Below are 17,878 nucleotides of genomic sequence, written 5' to 3'. Positions count from 1 at the left end.
TGTTTATATTATTGAAATTCAGTGCCATTCAAAACAACTCTTCATTGTTGCAATTCATGCCATAAAACTTGTCGAGCACAAAAAATGTTGAAATATTGTAATCACTGAAATACATTTATAATACTTCAATGATTTTCAAAAGACATATAATAGGTACAGATGTCGACACTAAAATTACAGTCTACTAGATTTTGGCATGGTAAAATAGATATTTTGTTTGAAAGAATTACATGAAATTCCAAAATATTGGAACCCTTTAATACTTTCCTTAAGCCACAAAACAGAAAATCTTAAACAGTCATAAAATGACAATAAAACCACTTGAACATGGAATGGAGTGTTATCATAGGTAAAATTGTATATTTTGGTACTCAGAAAATGTCTGTTGTCGTTACCAAAATCTGTAGAATACAGGAGAGATGAAGTCTGTGAGTCAGTAAGGTATAGATTTACTGTAGTTCTTTAGGTTAACCAGTTGACTGTTGTACTTGCAATCGTTTGATCACTGGTGCCAGTAGACTAATACTATTGGTCAGTTATTCTGTATTAATCAGGAGGATCCATAAAGGTCAAAGGCAGCTCTAAACGGTAATGGATTGTCATCAGACGAAGGAGGGTCAAAAGTGTGATATACAGTGTCCAGTGACAGAGCTTAATGGACATGTACACAAATCTTTACCTAAGTTACTGCTACCATAAAACTGTATCATGATAAATGGTGCAGTACCCAAGAACCTGCCATTGTGATCTTGTGTCAAAGTTACTAGCTATGATTTAACTGTACACAAGTTACGGTCTCCATGATTCTGTATCAAATTTGTCAACAATGATTAGCCATTTTTAGGACTGTACTGTACCCAAGATACTGCCTCCATGATTCTGTATCAAATTTACCTATGATGACCTAAGCTGTTATGAGAATTGTACTGTACCTAAGTTACTACTTTCATGATCCTATAACACATTTAACAATGATGACCTTAGTCATTGTAAAGATTGTACTGTACCGAAGTTACTGCCTCAAATGATCCTGTATCACACTTACCACTAATGACCCTAGCCATTGTTAAGATTGTACCGAACCCAAGTTATTGCCTCAAATGATGACCCTAGCCATTGTGAGGATTGTACCGTACCCAAGTTATTGCCTCAAATGATGACCCTAGCCAGTATGAGGATTGTACTGTACCCAAGTTACTGCCTCAAATGATGACCCTAGCCATTGTGAGAATTGTACTGTACCCAGGTTACTGCCTCAAATGATGACACTAGACACTGTGAAGATTGTACTGTACCCAAGTCACTGCCTCAAATGATGACCCTAGCCATTGTGAGGATTGTACCGTACCCAAGTTACTGCCTCAAATGATGACCCTAGCCATTGTGAGGATTGTATCGTACCCAAGTTACTGCCTCAAATGATGACCCTAGCCATTGTGAGGATTGTACTCTACCCAGGTTACTGCCTCAAATGATGACCCTAGCCATTGTGAGGATTGTACTGTACCCAGTTTACTGCCTCAAATGATGACCCTAGCCGTTGTGAGGATTGTACTGTACCCAGGTTACTGCCTCAAATGATGACCCTAGCCATTGTGAGGATTGTACTGTACCCAGGTTACTGCCTCAAATGATGACCCTAGCCAGTATGAGGATTGTACTGTACCCAGGTTACTGCCTCAAATGATGACCCTAGCCATTGTGAGGATTGTACTGTACCCAGGTTACTGCCTCAAATGATGACCCTAGCCATTGTGAGGATTGTACTGTACCCAGGTTACTGCCTCAAATGATGACCCTAGACACTGTGAAGATTGTACTGTACCCAAGTCACTGCCTCAAATGATGACCCTAGCCATTTTGAGGATTGTACTGTACCCAGATTACTGCCTCAAATGATGACCCTAGCCATTGTGAGGATTGTACTGTACCCAGGTTACTGCCTCAAATGATGACCCTAGCCGTTGTGAGGATTGTACTGTACCCAGGTTACTGCCTCAAATGATGACCCTAGCCGTTGTGAGGATTGTACTGTACCCAGGTTACTGCCTCAAATGATGACCCTAGCCGTTGTGAGGATTGTACTGTACCCAGGTTACTGCCTCAAATGATGACCCTAGCCATTGTGAGGATTGTACTGTACCCAGGTTACTGCCTCAAATGATGACCCTAGCCATTGTGAGGATTGTACTGTATTCAAGTTATTGCCTCCATAAACCATGTTACTACCATTCCTTGCCAAAACTTTATAGTTGTTTTGTAAGAATGGAGAACAAATGTTTTAATTGGAAAGTAAAGAGATCAGGTTTGTTATGATTTTACTAATCAAAAGATAATATATCTAAAGAGCATGTCTGCTTATATAATATACCTAACTTCTGGCTCTGTGTGAATGGAACATGGAGAGAATGCCAAATCATTCATGTCTGAAGTTGTAAGTTGTTGGGCAGATGTTTGCATAGCTAGATTATAATGGATATGGTATTCAGGAAAGGAAGTTCACACATATCCCTCAGAGGGTTACATGATTGTTGTGTAACCATAGTTATCCCCCTCCTTCTCCCAGCTGTAGCACATAAAACAAGTAGGTACGGTAAATACCAATAAAATCAACAAACCATGTCCCTCTGATGGTAAGATAACTCTAATTTTGTTAAAACCCAGTTTTTACAGAAATCTTGAAGTAGGGTTGCATTGTGGTGATTGTCTGGTTGGTATTTACTTTTTGATGCCTTGTTTCTATTTGTATTATATATTCATTACTGTGTAATGTTTGCTCTCAATAGTGTTTCGTTATATTTCATATGTATTTCATGACTATGTTGAGATGTAATTATTCATGGATAATCAAAAGTGAGGGGGGTGGGGGGAGTATTTAGTTTTTTATTTTTTTTATTTTGCCTCTTTTTACACCTTTACATTTCAATTCCTAACAGATTAGCACCCTATTTAAAACATTTTCTCTGCAGTAAATTTATCAACTTTGTCATGTGTAGCATGTAAAATTAAAGTACTAATTTATCAGAGGGTATTAGTCTGCTGATAAACTCTTTCTATTTCTACAATAAATATGTAAATAAATGTTATATATTCTCTATCCTCTGATAGGTTCACTCTACTGCTTTCAGTCGGAGATAAGTCCTCTGAACAGTTCTGAAAAAATGCATGTGTAGTACACACTTGTGTACAATACAAATAAAAAAGATAGATGAAAATTTTCCCTGCTGGGGATGTTTCTGCTGCTTGAGTGGAGGCTGTACTGGTGCTGTGGGAGTATGTTTTGTTGTGTAATTATGTTTTTTTCTGAACACATTGACTCATATCTCCTTAAAGATTTAATTTCAATTATAAAAATTGAAACTGATATTCAAAATTTTGAAGAAGAAATGTTATAGTGTATTCATCACACAGACATATAAGTAGATGAAAATTCAGTCACATTTACCTCATTGTCCTGTTTAATATTTCATATTAATAAGGTCAGATTCTGAATTTCACAAATATAGCAGTCATCAGTTTGGGTTTGTATTATTTTTCCTATTTTATTGAATTAGCCGCACTGTATCTGCTCTTCTGTTAGTCATCCACTCCAAATGTTAAACTAAAAGTGGCTGTGAGGCTGTACTCCTCAGGAAAATGTCACAGATTGATTTATCAGCTGGAACACTGTCTATTCTATGGCTACGGTAATTATGCTGGAATGTGGATAACTGTTTAAAGTCCGGGAATTAATCCTTTGATATTGATCATTGCTTTCAGGGACCAGTTATAGATGATTCATTAATATTGTATTGATAAAGTAAAGAATATTGTAGTAGAATTCAATTATTTTACTTGTGCTGCAATAAGTCGTAACAGACGACCTATTAGCACAGACTGACAGTTATGGAGGATATATTTTTACAAAAACAACGAAGAAAATATCAATATGTCAACATAATTTTAATTCAAACTCAAATTCAATGCAACTAGGGTTAATTATGACCAAAGATTTACACAAAGACTGCACGCATCCTGAAATACTGAAAGATGAATAAGATGAGGTGTTCCTGGAAGGTAAAGCAGCTTATTTCTTGGTTATGATAAAAAAAGAATGTCACATTCCCAAATAAGAACAAACCAAACAAAAACTAAACAATCGGGCATGTTAATGAGCTTTAAACACATCCACCTTTCATATCGAACAAGGAAATGGGACGTGTCCCAATGAGATCATTATGACAACTGTAAAATTTACTCATATCTTCATTAACTTGCATCTCAAAGATATACTATATATATATAATTTTTAGTGTGAAAAATTCAATTTTCAAGAATATACATATATACTTGACATATTAGCCTGAATTGAACGAACTGTGGGATTAGTATACCTCCTTAACATTTGATTCCACTTAATTGCTATCTAGATTTTCATACTTTAGACCTCTGGCATCACTGGTGAGTCTTAGAGATAAGACTGAGCTGCAATATAGCTCAGCAAGTAGAGCATTGGACTTGGCAATCTCTTGCCTTGATGTATGTGGTTTGACAATCTCTTCTTGGTTTCCGTTTTTCACAGAACTCTGAAACAGATTGTCATGTGCTAAAGAGGCAATGTCTGAGGGCGAGACATGAACTCAGAAACAGATTGTCCTGTTGTAAAGTGGCAATGTCTGAGGGCAGGTCATGAACTAAGAAACAGATTGTCCTGTTCTAAAGTGGCAATGTCTGAGGGCAAGACACAAACTCAGAAACAGATTGTCATATGCTAAAGAGGTGATGTCGTGAGTGCAGCACATTTTACACCCTTTGCTTTACATAACATTACCATACCTTCCATAACTGTTCAGTGAGGTACAACCAACTATAAAGAAACCTGCCTTAAAATGACAGGGACTGTTTAAGGGACAAAATAACTGTATATTGATGCAGTTTACTTCATTATTTGGCACCTATAATGTCTATAACTCATTGGTAAAAAAATGTGCTGCTAGTATGCGCATGGTTGGCTTATGTACAGCCCTTTTATAAAGTGTTTATGTGATATCACATTATCAAAGATTTTCCTAATTTTTAAAAGGGAATAATTGCTGCGTTTAAGTGAGGACAAGGTCATGTTAGGGCTCCCACGCCCAGATGAATGGTTAGACTGTGTTTTGTGGTGAAGAAACAGGCGGCCACCAACACCACTTGTTTCACTATCTGATTATCTGATACTGTATGATACATCTTCTCCTACCGCAGTATCAGGTTAACTTTCAACAACAGGTATCTCTAATCAAAGTAAGAATGCAGTCTTTCTAAATAGTTAAAATGTATTAAGATATGTATTTTTGGTGGATCAAAGATAAATTATTGTTATGATATATGCGATATAATTATTGCCTGAGTGGTTTTTGCGGAAGGATTTGAGATGGGAGGATTTTGATTTTGTATACCTCATTATGCAGCATTAAGTCTTTCCTAAATTTTGAAAGTTCCTAATTGGCTGCATGATATGGAATTAGAACTTTCCTCAGGACTAAAAAGCTTTGGATACTTAAAACCTAACATTAAAACACAAGAATATATATAGGCCAAAAAGCTCCAGTAAATCTCATAGCTTCTGTAGTTACAATGTATTACTATTTTATCTATGGGGCTATCTGCACCTGTAAATTGTCATAGCTTCTGTAGTTACAATGTTTTACTATTTTGTCTATGGGGTTATCTGCACCTGTAAATTGTCATAGTTTCTGTAATTACAATGTATTACTATTTTGTCTATGGGGCTATCTGCACCTGTAAATTGTCATAGTTTCTGTAATTACAATGTATTACTATTTTGTCTATGGGGCTATCTGCACCTGTAAATTGTCATAGCTTCTGTAGTTACAATGTATTACTATTTTGTCTATGGGGCTAACTGCTCCTGTAAATTGTCATAGCTTCTGTAATTACAATGTATTACTATTTTGTCTATGGGGCTATCTGCACCTGTAAATTGTCATAGCTTCTGTAGTTACAATGTTTTACTATTTTGTCTATGGGGCTAACTGCTCCTGTAAATTGTCATAGCTTCTGTAGTTACAATGTTTTACTATTTTGTCTATGGGGTTATCTGCACCTGTAAATTGTCATAGCTTCTGTAGTTACAATATATTACTATTTTATCTATGGGGCTAACTGCTCCTGTAAATTGTCATAGCTTCTGTAGTTACAATATATTACTATTTTGTCTATGGGGTTATCTGCACCTGTAAATTGTCATAGTTTCTGTAATTACAATGTATTACTATTTTGTCTATGGGGCTAACTGCTCCTGTAAATTGTCATAGTTTCTGTAATTACAATGTATTACTATTTTGTCTATGGGGCTATCTGCACCTGTAAATTGTCATAGTTTCTGTAGTTACAATGTATTACCATTATAAGTTTTCTTGAAGTTAATCGTTTTTTTGTTGATATCTTTTCATGGGAAGAAAATTGTCTTTGAAGCAATGTAGAAAGATTAAGATTTCTTTGTCATATAAAATGTTAAAATTAACTGCAGGAAGTTTCCTCACAAAAAAATCCTCACATGCTTTAATTTGTTGGGATAATTGAGCTCGGTTTTTTTCATTAAAAAAGTGTTTTTAAAATTTATTTCAAGTGATTGATTAATCAGAGTGTAGAAATAAATATTGAGCCTTGTCCTGTACACCACAGAAAATATAAGAAAGGAAGTGTACTTTTCATTATTTATGTATAAAAGAGCTAGGATGAATGCTTTTGATGGACTGTTAATATCTTATTACATATTGGCAATCAGAGATTTATTTAATGTCTGTATATAGTCATCATAATGAAAGTCTATTGGGTCATTGAGAGGTAAACCTCAGATCAATACAAATCAGTACATATCTATAATGGTCTTACTCATGTATTAGGTTAGGTGCTGAGTCAGAGCTGGCGGTGGAACTGTCTGACAGGGGGATGTGTCACCTTGCTAGATATAGAAACAGATCAATATTGGAAGTAAACTTGTTTTATCTGACACCTGTATCTGACACCTGTATCAGACATGTATACAGGTAAAATACAAACCTTTCTTATCTGACACCTGTCAAAACCTTTTTAACTTGGACCTATAGCAGAGACAGATCTAGAGGTAAAACACAAACCTGTTTTACCTGACACCTGTATCTGACATGTATACAGGTAAACCACAAACCTGTTTTACCTGACACCTGTATCTGACATGTATACAGGTAAAATACAAACCTCTCTTATCTGACACCTGTCAAAACCTTTTTAACTTGGACCTATAGCATAGACAGATCTAGAGGTAAAACACATACCTGTTTTACCTGACACCTACACAATAGACAGATAAAACAAATCTGACACCTGTACGCCTGTCAGATTTACAGGTAAAACAAAACTGACACCCGCATGCCTGTCAGATTTACAGGTAAAACAAATCTGACACCTGTACGCCTGTCAGATTTACAGGTAAAACAAAACTGACACCTGTACGTCTGTCAGATTTACAGGTATAACAAATCTGACACCTGTACGCCTGTCAGATCTACAGGTTAAATACATACCTGATTTATACTTTTTACCTGTATCATAGACAAAGGTCATATCAAATGCACAATACCAAAAACAAATCACACGTACCATAAATGAAAAAGGGCTCAGAAATTCGGAATAACCAGGGTTCTGCACTATTAACATGTTTGTTATGAAATGCTAGAGTTAAACAAGTTTCATTCTTAGTGCCATATATGAAAACATTTGTTATTGTTACAAAAATGGCTTGTAGCAATTATCTACAAGGTATTGAATTCTTGTTCAGGATATGATGCCCACTTTCAAATAGATCCCTGTTGTATCTCTAAAACATTGTGTCATGCTCCTTTATGAGATCATGCATGTGAAGGCCTCATATACATGTCATTTACTGAAAACGATACTGTAATTTGAAGCCAACTTATCACCAGACAAGATCTACAACAAATATTGCTATGGCAACAGCTGTATGTAAAAGTGGTATTGTTGTAGTAATATCTGATATCAAGGACACCTACAGTGCTAAGAGTGATATCAGTTCAGCTGCATGAACAGAAAACTGCCATTTGATCTTGTCCAACGATGAGTCAAAACGTGTCAACTTCATGATCATTTTTTTGTTTTTTTCTGTGATTTATATCTGATCGCAAACATGATATTTGATGATTCTGTTTAAGATTTATCATTGGAAGACAGAAGTTATCGCAAGAGTATCTTTGATTAGAAAACAATGGCATCAGCTGGTGTTCATTGTTACAAACATTGTAGCCTAGGACAAGTACTCAAAAGTCTAAAAGATATGTAACCTATAGACTGCATTGCAGCTCAATGATGGCCTTAATAATACATTATCTTTTTGAAAGTAGAAAACCTCCCATTCAAGTTTTACTCTTATACACTTTTGTAGACATACTTCTGAGAGTTTTCAAAGGGTTTTCAAGGGTTTTTTGTTGTAAACACAAAATAACACACAGCAACTTGAGCTAATATACAGAGAAGTTGAATCTTGATTGATTGACCTTGATTCAACTCCAAGGTCAAACTTTCATGAGTGTTTAGATTTTCATGGTAAAATGGCATTACTCGTGTATAAAATATTGCATATACATGTTCACATACAGCAGCCTTTCTTTAGAGAAGTATCCCTCCTGTCAACAGATGTTATAAACCAAGGCTTGTGATGTCTTACACAAGTTTCAGACACCTAGTTTAATTTCCATAAAATCATTAAGTCTCAGAAATGGGAAAGGAAGAAGCTTGAGATGCCTGCGATAAGAACTGTTATACAGAGGAGTCCATCAAAACAAGACTTTAATAACGGCATATTTTACTCTTATCTATATTGATGTTAATTGTGTTTCAGGTACCATGGACCCGAAGGACTTCCTGGCTGAGGCTCAGATCATGAAGAAGCTGCGACACCAGAAGTTGATCCAATTGTATGCTGTGTGTACCCAAGATGAACCCATCTATATTGTCACCGAGTTGATGAGACATGGTAGTCTACTCGAGTACCTTCAAGGTATGACATCACATCCTGATAAAAATTATTGTTCTGATGACGGATCACTTATATTCAATACATATCGACAACCTTCTGAAGGAATAAATCTTAAATTGGAGAGGACCTGACCATCTTGTCTCCACACTAGGAACCTTAATATATAACATAATACAAGCAACTTTTACTGCATATTTAAACATATATAACATTATCATACTCCCTAATAGTTAGACCTCTAACAGTGGCAGTGTTATTATATGTAATTTGATATAAGACAAGTGCTCTGAGATTACAGGTAGATAGACACTAGGTATCTAGTCTGTTATCTTTTTAATTACATTAACACCTGTAGTGTCAAGATTAAAATTACTGGTAATTGAAGACATAAGCTTTAATAACTAGGATTGCAGCTTGAAACTTAAATTGAATTAGAGATTTGGAAATCAATTCTGAAACAAAACCAAAACATCCTATTCGTGGCCATAAATCTAATAGTTACACAATGCAGATTGAAACTCATTTCACACTTACTTTTTTCATAGGCCAAAACAAAATATATTCATGTTTTTCTTCTTGCTGTCTGAGATTTTTCTGCCTACCTTAGACATTTTCCTGACTGTTTTAGACAAGCGTTGATAAAGACAGGATCCATTCATTTATATTATATATTAGTAAAGTACTTTCCCAAAAATTAAATGTACTGTCTACCTAGCTACTTACCTGATCTTAAAATTTCTTTACAAAGGAATATAGATAATTTGTTTTGGGCTGATTTTGGCCTGTTATTGCAATGTCTGTTGTATAACTGAAATATGAATTACAACAGATATTTACCAATCTATGCACCTGGCGATCCTATTAAAATTTAATAACTTTCATCAGGTAAAGGGAGAAGTCTGAAGCTACCCCAACTGATAGACGTTGCAGCTCAGATCGCAAGTGGCATGGCATACCTAGAGTCACAGAACTACATACACCGTGACTTGGCTGCAAGAAATATCCTTGTAGGAGAAGCTAACAATGTAAAGATAGCAGACTTTGGTCTGGCTAGGGTCATTAAGGTTAGTACTCAGCAAGTTTTGTCTGGTTGTAATAAGCATTTGTTTGTAATGGCAATTAAAACTGATATTTTAACAATATATTATGTAGTACAATAATGTGTCACTCTTACACTCATTAATACCTGAACATTTTCCATTGATTCTGATACATTTAATTTTCCCTCATTTTTTAATCCTGAAACACCAATCACACATCAATAAAGTAACCTGTTACCATGGTTTTTCGTTTTAAGGAGGATGAATACGAGGCCAGAGTGGGTGCACGCTTCCCTATCAAGTGGACAGCTCCAGAGGCGGCTAATTACAACAGATTCACTATCAAGTCTGATGTGTGGTCCTTTGGCATTCTTCTCACAGAAATTGTTACCTATGGCAGAATACCATATCCAGGTCAGTTATAATGTCATACAGTGAATCAGAAATTATTTAACCTATCTTATTCACACGCTTTTGAACTTTTAATGAGTAGAAATTCAGGATTGTGTAAATTCAAAAGACTAGGGGACAAAAATTGCTACATATAAAAAAATTGTGATTTATATAAATGTGATTTCTTAAATCACCCTCCTGTATGTTAGTTAGATAGTCACTAGCAACTGCAAGGAGACCCCTAATTTGAAATGATGATTAGATCTTAGCTGTAAACTGGAGAGTAATGCAACGAAGAAAGAAATAAAACCAGTTAAAATTGTTATATATATATTTTCCAATGTTTTTTGTCTAGGTCCAATTATTGTTGAAGTAAAAAGTAAAGTTACCTTGCTTCCTCAAACCAATAACATATTGTAATTGCTTTAATAGACGTCGTAAATCAGCCTTAATTTCATTTTTGATGCCTGTGTAATTCCTTCACATTTACAAATAAAGTAGTATGACATCAACTGTTTAGAAATTCTGGTTGTTTTGTGTACAGGTATGACAAATGCTGAAGTGTTACATCAAGTAGAACATGGTTACCGTATGCCCAATCCTCCGGGCTGTCCCAAACCTCTCTACGAGATCATGCTGGAGTGCTGGCGGAAGGAAGAGATGGAACGACCCACATTTGAGACACTACAATGGAAGCTGGAGGAATATTTTGCCAATGAGGGTACTGATTACCGAGAGGCCGGAGCTGTTAGATAGAACAAGGGAGATAACTCTAGTTACTACCAATATGTACAAGATTATATAAAGACTGCCTTGCTGTCACAGGAAGCTGGTATTGGGCTGGGTGTACTGACCCATCCAGTCGTATATGTAGTCAGCTTCAGCTACATTACGATGACAAGTGTTTAAGAAGGAGGACAGAGATCATCTTTGCTGCCCAAAAATGTTTTTTTTTCTCTCAAGTTTTATAAAAAAAAGTATTTTATTTATTTATTTTAACCGATTGGAGATGTCTTTTTCTCATGGTGCACAAAGTGACAAAGTATAGTTGGATTGTTTACTCTTGGAATAACTGGAGACATACTGTTAAGTGCATTGTTGTGTATTAGGAGGCTAAAACATTAATGGCCAGTCATTATCTTCCATACGTTGGGTTGGTGTGGTTCAAAATGTGCCTAAAGAGACTTGGCACAACAGCTCCCCTATCTCCTGCAGATGGATACTTCATTTGCAGACATAATATTGTCAACAACTGCAGTGAACATTGCTGACTTATAGATGTGTTGTCACAAGAAACTACTTTCACATGAAATGGTACCAAATATGTCGGTTCCAAGAATATATCTAAAGAAGGAATTTTTTTAACATTTTTCCTTCCATTTTCAATATAGATACATTCTTGCATTCTTGTATAATGTTCCAGGAAAACAATTTTTTCAAATTTCAAGAATGATTATCTCTGCAGCATGGATAATGTGCATGCTCTGGAAACTTTCTGTGTACTAATTGCTTGAGTCAGTATGCAAATTAGACCTGACATTCAGTAAGTTCTGTATAGAGTGCATTGAGTATTTTTGAAGACAGAACTCTTATTCTGAGTTGTGAAGTGTTCTGATTGGTTGGAAGTTAGGTATACCGGTTATTCAAATTTACTAGTCACTGTCTAGGGTTTCTATTTTATAAATATATATGAAACACAGTTATTGAAAGGTAATTCATCCTTGAGATTTGAAGAAATAAAATTTAGTATGTTAATACATCCTTCTCTGTAAATCCTAACGTGACTGTGGTGTGTTACAAAACTTAATAACACTTAGCTGGAATTTCATTGTTTGTAAATTTAAAGGATATTGACAAAGTCAGAGATCATTTGTTGGCAAACTGACATTTATACTGTGGCTGTGCTGTGTTTCCTGAGAAATTCATGTTTAATTGTTTAATTCACAATTTACTGGATGAACTCTAACATGAATTGAGAAAGATTCATCAGGATTTTCAACTTTTTGCCAATGCAGTGCGGAGAAATTGTTTTGACGCTGACTGATTAGATGTTATAGGGTAGTTGGAACTGCTATGACGGAACTACCTTCTTTTGTATCTTCACTTGTTAGTTAACACATTAATATATTGATACAGTGCTAAATTGCCATAATGGATTGTCAATGCCATGTCTGTATTATGTGATAAGGTTTGATCTCACCCTACATCGTAGTCTAGTTCACTGGTTTGTAAATCTCCTATAGCTACAGATAAAGCTTTACACAATGCAGGCAGTTTGATGCTTTGGGCTTTGAATGCAAAAGGGTGAATTTCACATTGGTTTTTATCGTAATACAAAATGTGTAGTTATCACAACTTGCTTTTTTCTTGGTTTTGCAAACATGAAATAATTTTTTATAGGTAACTGTAGTCATACATACATTGTATGGCATCCCATCATTACAATCAGTAATGTTCATTCTAGTATTTATAATCATTTTATATATTGGTTAAAAAAATTCCTGTTGGACCAAAGGATAAAGATGTTATGTTCATGTATACAGATGTCAAGCTTGATACCAGTACAGTGATAGAGATAAGTGGGCTGTAGTACACTCACATCTCCATGGTAACTGTTGATTTGATTACTAAGGTGACCCAGTACACTCACATTTCCTTGGTAACTGTTGATATGATTACTAAGGTGACCCAGTACACTCACATCTCCTTGGTAACTGTTGATATGATTACTAAGGTGACCCAGTACACTCACATCTCCATGGTAACTGTTGATTTGATTACTAAGGTGACCCAGTACACTCGCATCTCCATGGTAACTGTTGATTTGATTACTAAGGTGACCCAGTACACTCACATCTCCATGGTAACTGTTGATTTGATTACTAAGGTTACCCAGTATGGTACAATGTTTTATATTTGTATTTCTCTTCATACATAATATTGCACATTTTTATCCACCCATTTTAACAGATTTCTATATTGGTGTCTGCTTCAGCTTGGTTGTCATGATGTTGTATAGGTTGCTAGGTGATGCAATCTTAAAGCTGATATTGTGTTATATTTGCCTTTACTGTTTGGAACAATTTTGTATGTCAGCTGTGTCCCCGTAAGCCTTCATGTCTGGTATCTAGATTTTGTTGCCATAGCATTGAAAACGTCACCAAGGTATCATTATATTGTCGTAGACATGTTTCCTGGAACTGATATTGTATACAAATTTGTGAGGCGAGAGTCTGGTGTTTGTTACAGGTATTTTCTAACAGAAATTTGATTGAGATTGTGAATGAAGGTTGTAGTTCAACAATGCTGATAATTTTTAAATGCTGCAGGATTACTTTGGAAACTTCACTTGGTATATGATAAGGTTGATAGGAACATGTGTCTGTAGGTTTGCACCTGTTGTGAGGTTGATATGCACATATTGATAAGTTGATTTGCGCTTATTGCTAAACTTTTTTCCATGTTGATATATATGGATGTTATAGAAGACAGATTCTATCCACTTACTTCCAACCCAGTGATGGATACTGTTCATTGAAGGACTGTACCATTGTTTGTCACAGGTTATGAAAACCATACTTCATAAGAGATTATATAAAACAAGTCTTAGCAGATTTAATTGAAAAGATAAGATAATAATAACTCAGAAAAGTTACATCTTGACAAGTTTTTAAAGTGAAAATTCGGAGAACGAAATCAAACATTGATAGCCATTTTGTCGCAACCTTTTCATTTGATGGCATAACTTTATTGTCCATATTTTGACATCACAACCAATTTCGGATTGGCACAGCCAGTGAAAAACTCCCAAGAGTCGAGGGTATATTACACATATTAACTGGATGACAGGTGGATTATGTGAATAGTTCTGTTCTTGAGACATCCAATTTCCAAGAAATACTGTTACCTGTACATGTAGACACATCCAGTAATTTCAGACAAAGTTTTAGCAACTAGAGGTTGATGAAAGTACGGTTGGTGGTGAGATGCAGCATGTATGGGTATGCAAGGCTGAAACATGTTATGAGTGTGTGGCAATGTGTGGATACAGGAAGATAGGTAAGCAGTGTAAGAGTGCCAAATTGTGTTAGCATGGCATGTGTTTGTACTTTATAGTAACAATATGAGGGCAAGTGTCTTTATATTGATTCATAAAAATGTATGTCATTAATATATCTCTAAACTTTTTACCACAGTATCGCAGCAACATCCATTTGCCAACATTTTCATGTCAAACATTGATGGCGACTTGCAATAGTTACCTTCAGCTGACCAATCATATTGCTCATAATTAATGTAGAGATAATTTTGTTTTGTCAAGCTTTGTTGAAAATCATGTCAGTCCAGAAAGGGTGCTTCACATACAAAAGAGTACAATTCTCAGCTGGATGATATTCACCTAGTATGTTACTTATTTTTAGTACATTTAGTGATTTCATAAGTGGAATATTGTTATTTACTTGGAATATTGTATGTATGTAAAAATATTATATGCAAAAATGACAATTTTTGATATGTCCAAACCAAACCATCTGTGGTACTGTTCTTTTTTTTTTTTTTCATTCATTTGTCAGTTGTACAAATAAAGATTCTTCTATGTTAAATGGCATTAAAAAAAGTTTTAGTACAGGAAAGTTAAACTGAGAACAATTTTTGATAGGTTTTGATTTTCATCTACATTTCCTTGTTGTTTATGACAGATATCAACTACAGAAACAATGATTTTGCCAAAAAGGTGCATATGGTGTTGATGGTGCAGTTAGTGCTGCTTAACAGGGTCACAAAACAGAACTGTGATAACTACAGCAAAACAAGATGGAATGAAAAAACAATTTTTTTAAGTTAATGTATTAGAATCTCCTTGTCTTGACTTTTATTAGTGCAGTACGGGTAACATTCCGTGAAAACTGAATATTTGTTAAAATTCGAGAAGCTGCCATAAAATATGCATTTTTATTGAGCCTGTGTTAACAAATGTACAAAATACGAAATAATATGCATTTTTGGTGCACTTTGATTTCTGTGATTTTCGGCTATAACAAGCACTATATATATATACTATAGAACAATTCCCATGAAATTCACATGATTTGTATCACTATCTGTTCTACTATAGGTCAACATATTGTTAAAACAGCTGTCACATCAATCTAGTTTCATGATAACCTAACTTTGTGATTCACAGAAAGCTATTGATTGAAATATCACTAATTTAAAACATGAAATCTGTTAATATTCAATCAATACTTCATTTACAAAGACGCTAGTGTGAATACATTGTGTATATAGACCAACAGTATTGTGTTCCTGGTGTAGTATAGATCATAAAACATGAAGGCTGCTTTTGCATAATCAAGTTGAAAGTCCAAATATAAGTATCAATCACAACAGTCTGCAGAGTGGTTGTTCCTTGTATTGATTATCAAGTTGAAAGGGTTAAGGCAGCTGGAATTATTCCATGATGAAAATGAAGGCACTTGTGCTGGATGTTGGAAATGTTACACATAGAGCTTAAAATGCATGGTTTTGGAATTATCTGTCAGTCCTACATCAATGACCAGATGATAAGATATGTTCCATTTTAACTCGTACTGATCAATTATTATAACAGTTCCAGAAATATGTGAAGGCGTCAACCCTATTGTATGCAGAAACTCTAAAAACAGCCGGTTATATTTAGACAGGTACAGCTGCACTTCTGTAACTGTACATCACATATTTTGCAGCTCAGCTTCGGTCTTGATCTGTGCCTGGCATATTTCAAGCAGGTTTCAATCGCCTTCATGAAAAGACCTTAATTTGTGGTTTATCATCACCAATTTGGTGATTGTGCATCATCTCAGATTTAAAGCTAGTTTATGACCCCTGAAAGAGGATACATTTGCCTTGAAAAGTTGTAGGGAACAGAACACTTCCTCGATTCTGTACATATATAAATCACTTAAGTATGGGGAAATGGTTGTGATTGTGTTGATGAATGGCTAGTCACTGTGTTGTAGTAGTCCCATTAATGTGTACAACAGATAATATAAATGTTTTTGTTCAGCTGACGAAAAATCTAAAATTTCAAAAATGAATTTGTATTTTTGAAAGCTGCAAATGAAATGTCCCTGGATGAAGTGGACTGCATCAAAAATCATTTGACTGGCATGCTTTTTATCTAACTGGTTAACCTTAAGCTTATATATACATATATATCAGATAACATCAGTTCTATAATGTATTGGAAAGTCTTTGGTTCCTTACACTTGTACAGTATGGAACCAAAGGCATGTTGGTACAATATTTCACGTTTTTTTTTTTAAAGCTAAACATTTGAAATCGCTTCTCAAGCCTTTCACTGCAACCCTAGATCAGATCACAGGACCAAAACTAAACAGCAATTTTGGGAATGAGAGTGGTAGTTTATGCCAATTTCAAAGTTTACTTGCACTTTCAATTTACAGAAATTTGAAAAGTTTGATGCTTCTATATGTATGAACGGAATCGTAAAATTCAAATATGTTACAGTTAATAAGGAACTGAACAGAATATCAGATATTGGTAGGTAGGTTATAATTCTGTATTGAGAGCAGTGGCCATTGATATGAAGTTTACCTAGCTTACATAATCAAACTTATATCCAGTTATAATTTACCAATTTTGCAAAAAGGTTGATGACAAATTATTTGGTTTGTAAGCTTATTCAATGTATCTTTTTCAAATACAATTGTAATATAATGTTTCAGATTACCTACTATTCACATTAATATTGAATAATTTTTGTTCTAATAATATGCATACAGTGTATATATTGGACGTTAAGCTAAAGAGTCTGGAGGAGATATTTCTGTCAGGAGGCCGAGTGCAATCTATATATGAATACAGAGGTATAACTATATATATATATGTATCCCACGTGTATCGTACGTCAGAGACTTGTGTGTCCTCCACTTCCTTCTGTTGTTCATGTTGTAATGTCAATATCTTGGTGTGTAACTCACAATCTCTGTCAACAAGTCATCATACAATAAACAAACAAATACACCTGCTTCTTGTTTTTCTTTAACAATACGTAATGATTTGGCTACCATATTATATCCAACTTTAAAGTCACTCGTCCATACCTTCTTCTGCTGTAAATATTTCGGAGGTTTCCACAGACATTCCTTCAGTTCACTTCTTGCGGCAGTTTTTTTCTTTAAATAATGTCACAAATCTTCACACAAAAGATGTACACCTCCATATCATTACCTCAGTACAGAGAACTGTCGTCATTTGATAGATCTGTCCCATCCCTAACCAGTGAAGAGTTCATATTGAACCTTTATACTTTGTTTACATGAAAAGGTTTTGTACAGGCTATATATAGCTAAAGGTAGTAACTTTGATAGAGTGAAGATGAGCATTTGTGGCAGTTTTATCATGAAACAAAAAACAAACAAAT

At 35.0% G+C, this 17,878-nt stretch overlaps 1 protein-coding gene across 1 annotated transcript in view; it reads left to right on the top strand.

Moving 5' to 3' along the window:
• The window catches only part of LOC132553280 (tyrosine-protein kinase Src42A-like), a 39,820-nt gene extending 22,342 nt beyond the window's left edge, over positions 1–17,478 (top strand). The window contains exons 5-8 of the mRNA XM_060217511.1: positions 8,882–9,040; positions 9,905–10,083; positions 10,317–10,473; positions 10,997–17,478. Coding sequence (XP_060073494.1) covers positions 8,882–9,040; positions 9,905–10,083; positions 10,317–10,473; positions 10,997–11,208 — 707 coding nt within the window. The 3' untranslated portion in view covers positions 11,209–17,478. The remainder of the gene's footprint in view (positions 1–8,881; positions 9,041–9,904; positions 10,084–10,316; positions 10,474–10,996) is intronic.
• The last annotated feature ends 400 nt before the right edge of the window (positions 17,479–17,878 follow it).

The sequence above is a fragment of the Ylistrum balloti genome, unplaced genomic scaffold (assembly GCF_031769215.1).
Source record: "Ylistrum balloti isolate Yb309-2 unplaced genomic scaffold, AGI_CSIRO_Ybal_v1 Utg370314, whole genome shotgun sequence".
Lineage (NCBI taxonomy): Eukaryota > Metazoa > Mollusca > Bivalvia > Pectinida > Pectinidae > Ylistrum > Ylistrum balloti.
The sequence above is the reverse complement of the archived record's forward strand: the minus strand, read 5'-3'. Positions and strand labels throughout refer to the sequence as shown.